At 39.0% G+C, this 18,771-nt stretch overlaps 1 protein-coding gene across 1 annotated transcript in view; it reads right to left on the bottom strand.

The window, feature by feature from the left end:
• Positions 1-9,617, bottom strand: part of tnfaip8l3 (tumor necrosis factor, alpha-induced protein 8-like 3) — a 42,216-nt gene extending 32,599 nt beyond the window's left edge. The window contains exon 1 of the mRNA XM_084711531.1: positions 9,276-9,617. Coding sequence (XP_084567657.1) covers positions 9,276-9,321 — 46 coding nt within the window. The 5' untranslated portion in view covers positions 9,322-9,617. The remainder of the gene's footprint in view (positions 1-9,275) is intronic.
• Positions 9,618-18,771: the final 9,154 nt, after the last annotated feature.

Below are 18,771 nucleotides of genomic sequence, written 5' to 3'. Positions count from 1 at the left end.
CTTGTGATGATGGGTAAATTAATTTGTTATCTTGATAAAACAAGCTTTGTTATCTCATGATAATGAAATAATTAACTCATGATCTCGAGAATTGCAAGTAAGGCTGTTCTCAGCTTCCCCTTTTTGCTGGGGACTGCTTATAACCCGCTTGAGGACCCCTGGGGGCCGCTGAGTCCCACTTTGAGAACCGCTACCTTAAATGACCAATGTGTAGGATTTTTCTGCGCCTAGCAGTTAACTGGGAAAGTGCAAACATCTCGTCTCTCCAAGCGAGTTGGAACCTGTGGTGGCCATGAAATTCGCGCAAAACACAAAAGGTGTTTCTTGAACCAGTGTTTGGTTTGTCCATTCTGGGCTGCTGTAGAAATATGGCGGTGCAACATGGTGGCCTTCATGTAAGGCGACCTTCGCCCTCTTTAGATATAAATAGCTCATTGTTCTAAGGTAACAAAAACACAACTATTCTTATTTTCAGGTGGTTAAACACTAATGAAAACATACTTATGAATATCACGTTCCATGTCTGACATGTTCTGCAGATGGATCCTTGTAAATCTTGCACACTGGTCTTTTGATACACACTGCTCCCCCTCAAACAGCTCTCTCTCTCACACCAGGCGCCACTAGTGACTGTTTGCTTTGCCTCGACTGGCCCTCCAGCGAAACCACAGCCCTCTCCTCCTCCTGAGTGTGTGTCTATGAGGCCTTGTCAAAATGCCTCTGTGGTCTAATTCCATGTTTCAGTAATGGCTCAGCCGTGGGGAAACAATTCTCCCTCCAAATGTCCCACAAACACTATGAAATGCCACAGTATTATTGTGTCAGCGCATGCATGATGTGCCCGCGAGCGAAACTGCGCTCACACAGAAACGCGAACTGGACGGTCGGGGACCTGAGAGTTTTAGGATTTGTCTTTCGCTGCAGCTAGAGGAAAAAACACTTTCTCCTGAGTCGTCTTTTCCACTTACAGCCTCACTCCTGTTTTCTTTCTTTCTTTTTTTTTTTTTTTTTTTCTCAGTTCATGTTACAATTTTCCAGAACCAGCTCCTGGTGTCTCGAGCGTATGAGTGTGTGAGCGTGTGTGTGTGTGTGGAGGGCTGGGGTGCAGTGAGTACTCTCCATCTGTGGGCCAGATTAAAGGAAGAACGAGGGGGAAAAAAAATCAGGGATGCATGTGCTGGGAGAGCATTTTTTCTGTATGCGTCCGTGGATGGGAGTGTTGCAGTGTACGCAGGGCTGGCCCACTCTGCCTGCCTCTCATGTGTAAAGCATGTGGCCAGTCTGCCAACATGGCAATCATGAGGCAGAAGCTCTCCTCTGATTTGCTGGGCGCTCCTGGCTCGCTTCTAATGCAGCGGCGATTTATTTTCTAAGGTCTTTCAAGTGTTTGTGGAAGTGTGGATTAGTGGCAATTAGCCGCGGCAATAGAGCTGAAGGGTTTGTTAGTAAAGATCACCTGGCTGGAGATTAAAATTTCAGTTGTGTCATCAAACAACATCTGCAGTTTTTTTTTTTTTGTTTATAATAGAACCACAGCCACAGCCCTCATGCCCTCATGAATCTCACAGCTGTCATTACAACAGCCAAACAGCTTCACTTCCCAACAAGTCTGCTCCCCATAGAAAATCTGAAGTAAACACAAACGGCTGGAAATAGCAATGCAGATGGCAGATTGGGTTATGGTGCTATAGTCATCATCGTGATGAATCAGGCCAAAGTAGACCGACCGTGGGCTGATTATCCAACATAAGGTCAGACTAATATAACAACTAAAAACACACTTTAAATCAGAAAGCATCCTGAAGTAACTCGGTCTCAGCCATTTTCCTCTGACGTCACACTCAGAGTGGGAAGCACCGGTCGTCATATTGCTGTGTGTCAGGTTACAAGTCCTATAAACATAGGAAATCTGATGTTATCATTTCACCATTTCATGATTGATCAGCAACCAAAATATGGAGGGACTTCGGGCCATATTTCAAGCTAAAACAACATATTTGATAACCCCTTAGCTACCATGAGACAACTGTTACCGTTAACATTCAGCCACCTCCTAGCTAACTTTACCAACGTCATTACTGCCACACAAAACACACACTGGTAAAGTGTTTGTAACTTTTGTGTTAGACGTAATCTGTACGGACACTACCCAGAAATTGACCATATTCACATGGCGGCCATTTTCCTGCAATTTCATACTAATGTCACACTGCTGTGTTTCAGGTTGCAAGATGTATAAACGTAGAGAATCTGACAAACTGATATCATTTCACCACTTCCAGATTGATCAGTAACTGTAAAGACAAGGGATAGTGAAAATACGGAGGGACATCAGGCCATATTTCAAGCTAAAACAACATATTTGATAACTTATTAGCCACTATGTGACAACAGCTAATGTTAGCATTGAACCACTTCCTAGCTAACGTTACTGTTTGATAGTGTTACATCATATGATAGGAAAGGTGTAAATTCATTCTAAAATATCAACACACCTTGGACATCTTTATTTTAGACTGAAAAACACACTGGTTGCGTTGAAGGCTAACATTAACATTAACTGTCTTACTGACCTCACAGATATTCTGGTGAGGTCAGTAACCTCGTGTGACATTATATGTTGGCTGGACACTTATTTCTGTGTTATGTTCATACAGATGACAGCCAACACAAAAGTGTTATGAGTATTATAAGTAAAAACGTAAGATCAGTTATTTTGCTGTAAGCTAACATACCAATAACCCCGTTTTAGCTGCTTAGCTTACTTACTAAATTTGGACAAGAGACAGTTACACGGCCAGCTTGACTACATCCAGCATGTTTTAACTTTGTGTCTAAGATGTGTGTTGATATTTTAGAATTAATTTGCACCTTTTCTATTATATCATGTAAGACTTTCAAACAATAATGTTAGCTAGAAAGTAACTGAATGCTAACATTAGCTGTTGTCTAACATTAGCGTAGAGGGTATAAAATACGCTGTGTTGTTAAGCTTGAAATGTGGTCCAATGTTACTCTGTATTTTCACAACTGATAGTATTTTCAGTCACTGATCAATCAGGAAGCAGTGAAATGATAACAGTTTGGCAGAATATGTTTCTGCGACTTGGATCTTGGAACACAGCAGTACAGATGTATGTCAGAGGAAAATGGCCGCTGTGTGAATATGGTGAATTATTCAGCAGAGCAGGTGTATTGACAGCCAGCCTCGCTTTGACTCATAAATTAGGTGTGGTCATCTTAACTCCACCACAGGAAAGGGAGGACAGGACTGCTGGATGAATCACTTCGTGGGTCTTGGTGGTCAGTGGCATGCTCATTGCATGACTGGATGATTATGGGGAAAAATATGAGCCTTTGTGTGTGTGTGTGTGTGTGTGTGTGTGTGTGTGTGTGTGTGTGTGTGTGTGTGTTTTGTGTGTAAGGTCTAAAGGGTATTCCTTTCAGAGTCGGTACAGCTGAGCTCTGCTGTGTATTGAGGCTGGTCTTTAACACAACAAAAGGTACAGAGGACAGAGGAGCAAAGATAGAAAAACATTATTGCTCTATTGTTATTCTCTGTCTCACTCCATAGTCCAAATCCTGACTGTCACATGATAACCTGCCATAAAATAAAGTTAATTATAATTCACAAGTCTCCCCTGAAGCAGTTCTTTTGTGTTTCTAGAACACAGGGGATGCACTCAGATCCAAATATGTTATTCAGGAAAGCACAAATAATGCTGCGGAAACAGATATTTCTTTTATCCAGCATTGCTTGTCATTATTTGTGGGACAAAAATCCAAAATATTACCCAGTAAAATTAAGAGTACTACTTTTAACCTTTATCAAAGTACATTTACTTATTCTTAATAATATAATAGTAATATATATGTATAATATACTGTGAACTACTCAAGTCAACTGCATTCATTTTTTTTAGTTTTGATTCAAACTCAGACTCTTAAGTTTTGAAATAAACCACACAAGTTTCCAATTTTATTTATTTATTTTCCTTCTTTAGATAAACTTAAATCTTTGAGTTTTAGAAAGTCAAATTATTTTGTTTCACAATTTGTTCTTTTCATTATTTGTCATTATTTAGGTTACTAAAAATTAAATGGTTGCAATTGAAAATATTGAATTTATTAACCATCATTCACTGTTCTTTTAATGAGTTTACTCAATTTTTGAAAAACAAATTTTGTGTTTTTAAAAAAAACCCTCAAAGATTCAAGTTAATGTAAAGAATAAAAAGCAAATTAGCCTGTCCCAACAGAACGTTATTAGTTGTTAAAACTTTTTTAAAACCTGTGAGTGTTTTCGTTTTTGCAGAGCAGTAAGATTAACACATCAAGACACATGAATGCAGCATCATTGCTGTTTAGGATAATTGCCCTCAACTGATAGATATTAATCTTTACTGTAAAGAGGTCCTGTTACCAATGCGAAACAGAACTGCATTGCCAGTGAATATTAGGTTAGAAAGTACATTTACCCCATTTAACAGAATTTATGGCATAAACCACACCCACGTCTGAATATCAGATACAGATCATTTTACTGTTTGAACAGACAAAGATACAGATACAGATAATGACGTCTCTGTGCATCTGTACTCTGAGCTGTATGAAGGCCACATTATTTGCCTGAGGTGGCTGAGGATGTCTTCATATATCTCCTAGAGGTACCGTGACCTGGATCGCTGAGAATCTTTTTTGTGAATTTTCATCATTTCTGGAGGTTGAAAAACAAACAAACACAGGTTACATGATGCCACGCTGAATAATTTCCACTGCAGCTAAAAAGCTCACAGTCGAAAAGCTCTCACCTCAGACACATCAGCAGCGAGCCCTGCATAATCCAAGTGCAAGACCTTTTCTGTGAAATGCTAATTTCGCACAGCAAACATTTGCCTGAGAGAAATACATCAGGAAGAGGAAGAATATTAACATGCTGCACGTTTTGTGGACACACTTGCTGTTATTGCTTTATCTGACTCCATTCAAGTGAGGTTTGATGAAAGAGATCTGATGAGATTTGATTGGAGTCCATTGAGGCGACTAATAAAGGTGCTGTTAGCCAGTGGTTTTCAAACTGGGGTCCAAGGACAAATGCAGGTCCTTGACTGAGTTTTAGGGGGTCCCCAGCAAAGGGAGGAAAAGAGTATTTTGATTGATTCTAATTGATAGTGACTGTAGTTTGATCATTGATTAACTATGAAGACTTTTTTTTTTTTCAAACCAAAAATAAAACCTATTCAGAGAGGATTCCTTAAGACAAAATCCTTTCAAATTGGGGGCGTGTGGTCTAACTGTAGGGGTCTGTGGCATGAAAAAGTTTGGGAAACCCTGCTACTAGAAGCGCAAGTAGATCACCAGTATCTCAGACCAAAACAAATATATGTTTTGTTATTTAATAAAGTTTCGGAAACATAAAGTTTCCAACAGAGACTCATAAAACTCAGATCAAACTGTCAAATAGGCATTACTAATCAAAATTAGATCAGTATTGTATTACTACATTGCCTGTTTTGGCCTAACATGTTTTCACAAACACATTTTAGTGCACCGTTTAGCTGTAATAAGAGAAATACATACATAAAGAGAGAATTACAACACACACGATGTCATTACTTCACCATATCTTTACATAGAAAATAGTTTTTTGCTGACATCTTGTGAGGCTCAATGTTGTTTATTGCACCTTTAAAAAAGGTTGTCTTGTTACTGGCATGAAAACAACATGCAAAATGAACCAAAAGCAGTGTCCCTGAGGAGTATTAACAAAGTTTTATATTCAATCTATCTATAGTCAGTCACCTAGCAACAATGTTCTCATGACTTCAACCACTTGAACGCCAACCATAGTGTGTTTTCTTGACTTTCCACTTTTAAAACACAACCTCATGAGTTTGACTTAAGGGCAACATACCCTGCGGCTAAATGGACCAAGGTCAAGCATGTTCTCTGGGGGGGTTTCAGAGGGCATTGTGGGAAATGCTGAACTGAAGAAAACTCCAAGATCAATTGAGGGCAAGTTGGTGCAACCGTGATATCCAAGAACGCACCACACATCATTATTTGCCAATAAAAACAGTATCTGAAGGCAAATTTAAGGACTCTAAAATGTCAGTCTCACTCTTTAACAACAACCAGTAACAGCTCAAGGGCAAAGGAGAGGGCTGCAGGGTCACCTGAAACAAAATACCTCAATATTTACACTGCTGACGTTTTGTGCGAGAGTACGTATTAAAAGGATAGATCAATCACTTATCCCTCATCCACTTATTCACGCAATAAGGGTCATGTTTGTGTACAGCAACGCTTTCAAAATACGCCTGCACTTTTTCCTCAGGTTTCATTGGGACAGTTGACCTTATAAAATGAGCCATACCAGTTTTTTTTCTTTTAACTGACATTAAACCAAAGAGCGCCACAGCCACAAAAAGCACAATGCATTTTGACTATGACTCAGGCTCTTACTCGCTCTCAAAAAATATCATTCTCCTTTTGCTTTCGCATCACCCTTCCTTTTCATCATGTGTGACACTGTTTTTGGTCCAAAACAGACAAGCCTACGAGAGTTCATTCCTCTTACATTACTGTACATCACTGGAAGCTTCAGCAGATCAAAGCATCTGTTGAAAAAAATGAAAAATGGCTCCGCGATTCACCTCTGGCTCAGTCCCTGGAAAACAGTGTCTACACTGTTTTCCAGATGTATAGATCACTTCACATGACAGTGAAAGGGATAAAGCTTCTGTCTGTCCTCAGATTGAGAGTTTTAACCTTGAACTTTAGGCCTCAAATCAGCAGATGATACACAGATGTCACCACCTGGAAAACGTTGCATATTTTTCATATTAAAGGGAAAGTTCGTTATTTGAAGTGGGGTTGTATGAGGTAAATATCTATAGATGGCATTTGACTTTCCTCCAGTTTGGAGAAGCAGCAGGAGCACCAGAGCAGGAAGCTAAGCGATGTACTGCTGTGAACAGGGTCAGCATCATAACATATCTCAGCAAAGTAAAAAAAAAGGCCTACTTAATAAATCACTCTCAGTTCACTCTCAGTACTCTATATTTAGAATATTTTTTGTCACTTCACTTTGCTGTCATACAGCCTTTTCTGACGGGAAAGCGTCATTATATATGCCAAATATTGTTCCCCAAACCAACCAAACTCCACAGGCAAAATCAGTCATTTTAACTCAGAGAACACAGGAGTTGCTGATCTACATTTGCCTAGATCTGTTAGTTTGTTTTATGTTACTGTGTGACTTCAGTGTTTCAAAGGTTTGGATTCACAGAAGACGCACAATAACTCAAACAAATGAACCAATCGAGGCAGCGGAAGATGAGCAACTCCTGTGTTCTGTGAGATAAAATGACTGATTTTGCCTATGGAGTTTGGTTGGTTTGAAGAAAGCGATATTGTTCTTACAAAACAGCGGCTTCACATTGAAAAAGGCTCTCTAGCATCAAGGTAAAGCAGTGAAAATATTCTAAATATAGTGTACACTTATACACATTTTTAAAAAAAATATATTTTGCAGCCCACCCTGTTCACAGCAGCACATTGCATAGCTTCCTAGACCAGCCCTCCTGCTGTTTCTGTAAACTGGGGGCGTATACAGAGCGCCATCTACTGTAGGTAATGCACTGACTATTGATAAGTACTCATACACCTCCATCTCAAAAAATACAAATTATTCCTTTAAAGTTTGTCTCCTTTTGCAAATGGACCAAAAAGGCAGACAGACAATGGGCCAGATGGACAGACAGATGGTAAGAGTTCGGCAAAGCATTATTAACATACAAAGCTCTATGCCGTCAAAAATAAAACAGGCAAACAGCCACACCATCATCAGCATTATTACACCGTCACTAACTGGGGCAACAACATAAATTATAAGGGAATCATTTGACACCTAAAGCAGTGGATAGTACCCAGGCAAAGTCCATAATTATAGTATTTTTAGTTCTCTAATAGAGGATAAAGTCATTAAAAGCCAGTGCTAACTTCTATAAAAATACCTTTTTGTTATATTTGCTGAAACTGTCGATATATCTTGACAGCAGTACGTGAGACAGATAATATGTGAAAAAATCATGTTCCTCCTAATCCGCCAAGAGATGAAACAATCAATCCAGTCCAAAAGACTGATATTTGATGATCTTGGACTGAGTCCTAGGTCATCAGATATTGTCATTTTGGGTTGAAAGCTGGCTCTGATTGGTTGTTTTTCGTTCAGACGGAAGGCAGAGGAGGAACTAGATGTACCTGTTTTTTTTTTCACATATTATCTACCTCATGCACCGCTGTCAGGATACAGTGACAGCTTCAGCACGTAAGAGAGAACCAACTGTAGCTTTAAAGCATCAATCTGAATCAGTTTCAGTTCTAGATGACATATCGTGCAGGTATGTGACTGTGCCAGTATGCTGGATGAGCTCTGTTATAAAAACCTCCTGGAGACTCAATTGATTCATGATCTTTGGACTCAAACTTATCTCCAGAAGGCTGTTTCATCTCCTGGCTTCAATTTTCCACAAGAGCACAGTTCAGTAAATCGCCCACATGCACAGAATGCTGAAAAACATCCAGTAAGAGGCACTAAACTTTAAGGACTGTTTGTCCATGTTTAATATTTGAGTCCAACTGTTAACTTTCATCACTGCAGTACATCCTGGCAAACCTGCACTTTATGTATGAAGCAACCACACATGTACAACTTCAAGTAAACTTCCAGAATCTGAACATTTTCTTGTTGCCTGAGTGTGAGAAGAAGACTTGAGTGTTCGGGGAGGCTGTGCCGTCTCTCTGTTTCTGGATGTGTTGATGAACAAACTGGCTGCACGTGTCGGAGCTTGCCTGTTCCTGGTGGCGACTGAGCCGGCTTTCATCTCCGCACACTCGCTGCCAGTCACCAGCATCACAGTGTGCAACACATTTGTCATGAATGAGCTACAGATACTGGATAAAGTTAGAGTTTAAAGTTGAAAATCATGTGATTGTTTTTATTTTGAGGGAAATTGAAGAAGCATTATGCTTAAGAAAACTGCTGATCAGTGAAATTGATCTGCATTTTAAGGGAAAGTGTGACAAAATGTATCTGTTTTGAGGGGATTGTACCTGATCAGATGCTGGGAAATTGTGAAAATATGCAAGTAAGCAGACAGCAATGACTCACTGACCCTCTGGAAACACTCATACAGTAAAATCCAGAATCTATTTGCTTGAAGTTTAGTGTCAGAAGCTGATGTTGGACTTGCAGTTTTAAGGTTTCTTACCTGGAGAGAGGTCTCCGTCACTCTGCTCTCCTGAGTCTGAATCCATCTTCCCCTGCAGGACACTCGGAGGCTGCAGAAGCTCTCTGATTCCTCTTTCTTCTTGTTCCCTCTTTCCTCTCCAGGGAGTCTTCTGATTTCTTCCCCCAGAGAGAAAAATAAAAAATGCAGTTTTCTTGTATATATATATTTTTTTTTTTTGTCTGCTAAACTTCCCCTCCCAGCCTGGATCACTGCAGCTGTGAGAGGAATGTTACCAGAGCTGAGTTGCTGAGCTGTCCTCCTTTCCTCTTCTCCTGACTCCCTCAGTTTCCCTCTTTCCTTCCCTCTCTCATCTACTTTCCCCTGTTCCTGATGCTCCCTCCCCTCGCTCACTAACAGTCCGTCCCTCTCTCGGTTTCTCCCCTCCCTCCTTGTCCCTGCCGCTCGGTCCCTCCTCCTCCTCCTCCTCCTCCTCCTCCTCCTCCTCCTCCTCCTCCTCTTCTCATTCGGCGCTGCTGTCACACTCAGCCTCTTCACGCTCTCTCCACTCAAACTCTTTCTCTACCTCTTTCTGTATGCTGTAAGTGCCGTCTCTTCCTCTCTCCCTCCCTCTCGCTGTCTCTGGGTAAGAGTGCTGCCTGTGTTTCAGCACAGACTCATTCATGGCAACTTGAAATTCATCTCCAGCAGTAAAAATCCCATGACCCCTTGTTACTGGCTGTTATAAAATCAGTCACTTACTATCTTCAGTGGTCTCATGAAGTCAGGCCAGGTTACTGTTTTACCATCTGCAGTAGGCACTGAATGGATATGAAGTGCTTTGGGTCATTTAACTGTGACAGGAAAGTAGTTTTTGACAGAAGAGGGAGCAAGTCATTGTTTTGCAAGTCTCAAGTCTTTGCACTCAAGTCCCAAGTCTAAACAGGCAAGTCCCGAGTCAAATCACAAGTCCTAAACTTTGAATTTTAAGTCCTGACTGAAGCAACTTTTACACAGGGCAAAAAAAAAAAAATCTCTAACATCTGGCTTTTGTCTTGACCAAATACCATGAAAAATTCAGGTGGTTCCAGTTGTCCTGAATCCTGTCCCTGTTGTCCTGAAAATCATCATAAATGGAGTTACGTCATGTATTTTGGGACACTTTTTGGTAGTCTGCCAAGTGAACCACCTAAAATTCTGAAAACTACTACTATTTTAATAACTTGTTATGGATTTCTGCTACATCTCTATGATAAAAATATGTTCCCAATAAAATACTTAAGAATGTTTGGCCCTTCAGACATCCCAACACACCCTACCTCACTCCATGGTACAATAAGACAGTCACCGATGGTTGAAAAGGACACCAAACAATTCATCTTAATCTCAAACATAGCTTCTGAAAATTTGTGTAAAATGTCTATAACATAGCTGTCATCTGTACCAGGACACTGTGCTTCATATAGTATCATCCTCAGGATCTGCACCTAATCTTCATAATATTAATAAGAAATCATGTTACTCTGTATTATTCTATTTTAATCCATCTGACATGACACGCCTGCCCCCAACTCCCTGTCCCAAATTTCTCATCTGGTCCCTCCCAGGTCAGATGACTCTGCAGTTGTCTCAAGTATTTATTGTCTCTAGCTCTGATCAGCTGTGATGTAAACATGACACCCAGATGGACATGCTATTTTCGCCTATTTTTAATGAAAGCAATGAGGGCTCATTACCTCTTTTGCCCCTTTTTCATTCATGTGCGCTGCTTGGTGTGACTTGGTTTGACTTGTTGCATCAGCACAGCAGAACAGAGTTTGCACCCTCTTAAGGTGTGTAATTAACTGATGACCACTTGTCTTTAGTCAAGCATTTGTACAGTGTATAACATTTTATTTCCTATAAATTCTTATTGGAAATTTTATTTCCAATAAAAGTCCCTTTTATTATTAAGTACCAAATTCAGGAAATGTTGGGTTTTCAGCAGTAAGTTAACACGACTCCTACCCAGCTGAGAGTGGACATGAAACAGTAAAATGAAGCAGATACCTGAGAGTACAAACAGCGACGCAGGCGAGATACTAAACTTTAAACCATAGAGATTCAATTAGAAGCTACAAAATCACTGAGAGCCAGACATAAAGAGACTTTTAAAAACACTTTTCTCTCTGCTCTCCTGCACACATGAGCTGAGTCTCAGCTTTCCAGGACACATCAGAGAAAAACAGAAAGGCAAACAGGTCTGCTAGCAGAGGGAAAATAGTCAATCGCCTATTGAATAAAGTCAAACCTGAATGTTTTGCATACTGCAGTTTGTTTTTTTATGAACCACCACATTTGTGTATGCAAACAATCTTTTCCAGCTGGGGCTTAGTAACATGATGTCAGTTCTTCATGGATTTGTCCTGCAACTTGATTTTGATGCAGTCAGACTGGTTCAAACAAAGCAGATCTAGGAAATTTGAGATATAATATGTAACATTTCTGTATCAAAAAGTTAAAAAAAAAAAAATGCTTGCCACACTATGTCATATATTTTATTTTGTTTTCTACTTACATTATCCTAAATGTTTCCAACAATGTTCAAACTCTGAGAAAATGTATTCAAGATAACAAGGCATTTCCCACTAGTCACTGCTAGCTTGTTGCTAGTTGCTATAACTTCTGGGAAAATACGGGATATGTCGGATAGGTTAGAGAGTGAGTAAACCAATGTGAACAAAACTTTAATATTACCTCGTCTATGAATATGTTATCTGCCTGAGTAACATCAGTAACTGATTTTCATCAGTTATGTTGGTCATTTAAAAGTGAGGATAACAGCTCCCATGATTCCACACAACGTCATCAAACTATGTCTTTTCTTATTGGTTTTTGTTATTGTTTTAATGTGAGAGAGACCTCCAGTGTCAGAACTTACATATTGTGCCTAAGAATGACTAGTGTTAATGTTAGCTGATCTGGAAATGAAAGGAAATGAATTGATTCATGGCACACTGGCAACATACTTTAAATCTCTGGTCCAAGTGAAGTCATGAGTCATTGGTGTTAAAATGCAAGTTGAGCTGCAAGTCTTTATTGATTAAGTTGAGTCTGTAGTCATCAAAGTTTTGACTCTAGTCCGACTGAGGTCCATAAATCTGGTTGTTTTTGAGCTGTATTAAACGATGATTCACATTTAGAAAAAATATCCACCAAACTCACATGACATGTTGTGCGGTTCTTCTGTGCTTTCCTTCACTGGTCACTTAAATCCAATGCATACAACAGCCTATAGGCTAGATTCTTTCTCACAGTAGTGTATTTGTCTCCATTTACTGCAGAGATGCCCCAGCATGCAGTATTTCTTAGCTGCTTGACAAACAGAAGATTTTTCAAGGTGAAAAATTATGACGTTTACAGAATTCTTTTCAGTGTCTATACTTGACTTCAGTTTGATTTTCTGTTCAGTTGAAATTCAGAATCTCAGTGTGTCCTTCAGTGTCAAAACATTCTGCTTTAAATGGATTACTATTCAAAAAATATGTAACTTGGATTATATGAGACTATAGCGCAACAAGTCTCTGAAAGGTCGGGGACTTTGGAGAACGTAGGAAAGTACCTTATAGCTGACAATAATACAAACTTCACATTTCCTCTTTCCATTGTAAACACAGTAAACATAGAAAACTGGTGTATTCTACCGACAGAGAACTCAGCAGTTCCCCACAAAGCTCTTCAGAGCGTTTCAGCATCTTTCAGCTGATTGTTTTGGTTTTACAGCCTGTAACTGCTTTTGTTCACTCTCATTGCTCTCATTTACATGATTTCCAGCAGCAGGCAGCTGTTTTTCAAAAGAAAAAGCACCAATAAAGCCAGTGTGTGTTAACTGCACGCCTCAAACGCTACACAGGCAAAGTTAACGACTAGCTGGTGAACATTGTGGGGCAATTAGCAGCCAAAGAGGCAGATATTTCCCTTGAGACCAAAACAGAAATAAAATGAGTGTGAGTATTGGATTTAAATTCATCAGGTGGGTAGAAACACAACTTCAGATTAAGAAAAACTAACAAAACAAAAACAACCAGCTAGAGAAGAGTTTTAGTTGTTAGTTACAGAAAAGAATACACCTCAAATCATCTTTGAATAGAGTTTAAAAAGTGTTAAAAAAAGACCTTTTCCACAGTAGCTGTTTTGACATGAAGGTAGGGTAAACACAGGAATGGAACAGGACGTTAATTATTATCGCTGGTAACACCTGTGTTTACCCTATTATTTCATATCAACATGGCTGCCATGAAAAAGGTCTATTGGGTTAAATTGCTCCCATGGATACCTGGCAGAGTGCGGCCTCTAGCACAGCTGCATTAGATTTTTAGCAATCAGTGTCAGGTTTTGGCTTCAGAATGAGACAACAACAGATTCTTTGTTGACTCACCATTTTACACATTCAACAATCGTGCAGGGAGAAGTTTACTGGAGAAAAAGATATAACAGTTTCTCCACCCACTTAAAGCAGCAAGATGGTGCGTTTTCAGAAAAGGTTGTGACTTTCAGGAACTGAAACTCTCGCTACAAAGAAATCTCTCTCTTTCTCTCTCCCACAGCTGAAACAAACAGGGGCATTCTGGGAAACACTGGCAGTCGCCATATGAATAACACTTCATCACAACATAGCTCCGAGACACTGAACATGACAGGTCAGTGACGTATAAAGATGTGTAGGGTGGGTTTCTCCTTTAATCAGCTTGAGTTACGCTTTGTCCGCAGTCTTTGCTCAGATTCTGAGGGCAGGTGGGCGTGCAGTTGGTGGTCCGACAACAGTTGCAGGCGATACCATCTCCCAGGTGTGGAGCTGACTGTTGCTCAGCGTGAACACTGGGTACCAGATGGCATTAGCCTGCCCACTGCCCAAGGCTGACTTATCCTCGACACTGTGTGTGCATTTGCATGTGTGTGCGTGTGTGCTGTCTTATGCAATATTGTGGTGACAAAAAATATATGCCAGTGATCACAACAAACTGAGGCGCTTGGATGTGAGCAATAAATCGGTGTGTTGCTTTAACCTGATGCGTGAGTGTAGGCTGTATGAGCATGAATACAAACACACAGTGAGACAGAGAAGCATTAAAATGAGTCTATATCTTGGTTTGTTTTAAGGAGTATACTTAGGGTAACACCCTGTTTCATAAAGCATGCATTAGACTGTCATTACACTGTCATGATACCTGTCATGAACATGAAGGAGTCTTTACAAATGTTTATGACTGTTGTCGTTAAGTATCATCCAGACGATTTTGTCATTTTTAATGCAAAGTGGAAATTGAGATGTCTTTGTTATAACACTTGACATTACTCATAGTTAAATAAACTGTTTAGCTTTATGTTTTGTTGTCATATGTGTCATATGTGTTAAACCTCAAGTTAAGTGGTAAATTTTGAAGGGGTGTGCACAAGACTGTCAGAACACTGTCATAACCATGTAATGTCACCTGTAACAAACATTATAGAGTCCTTATGATAGTTTAATTCGGTCAATATTGTCATTTTTAGTACCAAAGTTGACATTGTTTGAGGTGTCTTTGTTATGACAACATGACATTAACCTAGACAAAAATGTCTTTGCTGTGACAGCTTGACATTAACTTGACTTAAAGAAGCTGTTCAGCCTTATGTTATAACTTTATATTTTACTGTCTTATGTGGTTGGTTTTGACACTGCCTGTCATAAGACCATTATAAGTGTGTCATGAATGTTGACCTTCACCTCAAGTTGGTACATTTTGGACTTGTCATAAAGATGTCATGAAGTTTAATTACACTGTCATTGCTTTTGTAATGGTGTCATGAAAAATTTCTTGGACTTCAAGGAAAGAGATACCATTTGGACTTCTCATAAAGATGTCATTAAATGTTATAAGGTCAGTTTGATGACAGAGTACAGTCAAGTCAACTTCCTGCATGCAAAGTAAATAGGAACATAAGTATTATCAGCAAACTACTTCAGTCTATAAAAAGTAGAAGTGGTTGTATGCAGAGTGTTATAATTTATTATCTATATGTATGTATGTATGTATGTATGATGTTCATTTGTTTTGTTTTTTTCTTTTGTTCACTCTGTGCTGAGGGATTACAGTAAATGTACATTAGCATTTTTGCCAACTCTGCCATATTTATATCATGTATTACACACTGGTCTTCATTTATGTTCTATATCCCTGTTAAATTATTAAATTAAATAAAATTCATTATGTATCCTCTGCAGGGTCACATAGGTAGGTGTCAAGGTCAGTTAGCTTACAGAATTAGCTGATGAACAGACAGCAGCAAGCTTGTTTACTTATCACTTAAGTAGGCCAACAGCTATCTATTGTCACCTGTTAGCTAGTTAGCATGGTTAGCCATGGAGCTAGCCACCTAATTAGCCCAACAAACCCAAACCTAGCAAGAAACCCACCTCAGTACTGTATTCTCTGTCGTCCAACGGGCTACCATCGGTCTGTGCATTTCTCAACAGAGATGAGAGGGAAGCAAGATCATTGATGTGTCACTCCTTATCTACTTCATCATCAACTCCAGAAAAAGGCTAACCAAGCTAACTAGCTAATGCTAGGTACAGATGACAGGAGGCAGTGGTTAGCTGATTTAGCAACAAGTAAACTAGCTAAAGGTCCACCAGGTACCTTTGTAAGCTAAATCATTTTGGTACTGTACTCTGTCATCAAACTGTCTCAAACAATGTCAACTTTGCATTAAAAGTGACAAAATTGACTGACTGAACAGTCATAAACATTCATAAAGAGTCCTTCATGATCATGGCCAGTGTCATGACATTGTTATGACATTGTAATGGCAGTCATATGCACGCCACTCTAAATGAAGTGTTACTGTACTTTGACTTTTCATTTTAATCACAAGTTACGAGCGCACAAATAAGAAACTGAAACACAACAGTATTTTTGAACACGGCTCAGTCCCTCTGGCCTTTGCGTAAGAGCTCGTGAGTTTTTGGCTCAGCCTCAGTAATTCAGTTTTTGACATAATCACCATCATCATCATCTCCATACAGTAAATGTGGCCTCAGTCCTGTGGGGCCATTTAGTTTGTAAGTTCTTTTGCTTGTGTAAGTACAAGCTACTGTCAAATCTACCGTGTCTCTGCGTGAGAGGACAAACCGACCACAGTGCACTAATATGAGATAATGACCACTGGGGAAACAGGAACTCATGTCCAGTACCACAATGTCAACATACTCCACTACAAGTCAACTTCCTGCATGCAAAGTAAATAGGAACATAAGTATTATCAGCAAACTACTTCAGTCTATAAAAAGTAGAAGTGGTCGTATGCAGGTTGTTATTATTTATTATCTATATTTATGTGAAGATGTTATGATTTATTTTATAATTTATATGATTTCTTTATCATTATCACTGAGTAATTTGTGGGCAGCATTTTAGCTGGTAGCTGGTTGAGATGAAGGAAATTTTAATTACTTTTGGTTAGTTGAACCCATCCGTCCATCCAGCAGCTTGTTGTGTTGCATGAATGTCCAGTGTCTTGGAGGGACGGGTCAACACATCTGGTGTCCATACACATGCACATTTATGTGTACGAACTATTTTTACATTGTAGATCCTGTGGCATGTCTGTTACGTTTGATGTCCACATGTTATGTGATTTTTTTTTTCACATGATGTTCATTTGTTTTTTCTTTTGTTCGTTCTGTAACCCGCTGAGGGATTACAGTAAATGTACATTAGCATTTTTGCCAACTCTGCCATATTTATATCATGTATTACACACTGGTCTTCATTTATGTTCTATATCCCTGTTAAATTATTGAATAAAATAAAATTCATTATGTATCCTCTGCAGGGTCACATGGGTAGGTGGAGCCTATAGAGGCACCAATTTACTAACCAGCCAGTCTTTGGATGGAGAGAGGCTGTGGTGGACAGTAACCACAAGTTAAGTACAAGTATTGTACTCAGTTTTGTTCCATTTTTTACTTCTTTAGATCTCTATGCCACTACAGTTTGAGGAAAAATATTGTATTTTTTACTGCATTACATTTATTCAAAACCTTTAGTTACTAGTTACTTTACAGATTTAGATTAATACAAGATATAAACCAATAAATAAATCATAGTATATTATTATAGGTTAACCTACCTACCAGCTGCATCACTAAAGTGATGTACAGATTAATGCATCACTAATTATAATCCAATCATGTTACATCCATTACTCTGAAATGGGCCATTCTGCATAATGGGTACTGTGACTTTTGACACTTTAAATATAATTTGATGCTAATACTTTTGTACTTTTACTTGCATAAGATTTTAAATGCTCTGTAATTTGCATTTTTAGCTGTTTGTCCCAATCTTTGGCAGCCAGAGTTTTTGCCCTCGGTGTGTGCATGTGTGTGTGAAGGCGTGTGTTTATGTTCATTGACTGAAGCATGTGTGACAGCAGGAGTGGCCTATAACATAAAGACGTATAACTTCTAAATGGATTTACACAACACACTTTATTGAAAGACGTGCATAGAGAAGGATTGACAGACATGCACATGCACACAACTGCAACTTTCTATATATGAGTCTGAAATTCAAGTGTTTTGAGGTTGTGTGTGTGAGAATGCATGAATGTGTGGATGAATGTGTGTACATTGTTGCAGCTATTGTGAATTTGTAGTTGTTTACTCTGTAGTATTACTACTTTTATAAGACTTGAATAATTCCTCCACCACTGGTGGGAGGAAAGAGTCTCAGTTATAGTTTAATCTATAACACATTTAAGAAACTGATCACATATTTTGACTTTAAAATATTTACTCTCCATTTCTAGCAAGTATAATTATTAAATAGATGCAGTGTAGTAAAAGTATAATATTTACCTCTGAAATGTAGTGGTGTGGATGTGGATGGAAGTGTAAAGAAGTATAAAGTAACAAGTAGGCTATGGCTGCACTGTTGTAGGAAGTGAAACTTTTTCATAGCAGATTTTATTTGTTGACACTGTGAAAAGCGACAAGTTTTTTGTTTGTAATGTAATACTATAAGAAATTATGTTCTTTTATGGCAAATATTTCTCAAATCCGTAGTTTTATTCAAAGTAACGGTGCATTTCCTATTAGCTGCTAGCTGTTATAACTTCCAGGAAAACGCATGATATGTCAGAGTGAGGAGTGAATAAAGGTGATGTGAAAAAGCTTTAAAACATGGTCTCATCTCTGAACATGATTTCTGCCAGAGTCACATCAAATAGATTGTCCTTGATAATGTTTGTTGTTTAACAATGAAAGCAATGACTTCCAAGCTACTTCACAACTACGTCTTTTAATGTGAGACAGACCCCTGGTAGCAGACTTATTGTGCATTTAAGTACAGTACTCGAGTAAATGTACTTAATGAGCCATGTTTAGTGGGTGAATGCATTTGTACTGGAAGTTCTGAAAATGTTTTAACTTCCATAACTCTCCAAGCCCAGTCAAGCCCAGTGGACGGGCATGAACAGAAAAGAAACAGCAGCATCAACTCATCTGCTGTAC

This window comes from Lutjanus erythropterus, chromosome 1 (assembly GCF_056507025.1).
Source record: "Lutjanus erythropterus isolate fLutEry1 chromosome 1, fLutEry1.hap2, whole genome shotgun sequence".
NCBI lineage: Eukaryota > Metazoa > Chordata > Actinopteri > Lutjaniformes > Lutjanidae > Lutjanus > Lutjanus erythropterus.
The sequence above is the reverse complement of the archived record's forward strand: the minus strand, read 5'-3'. Positions and strand labels throughout refer to the sequence as shown.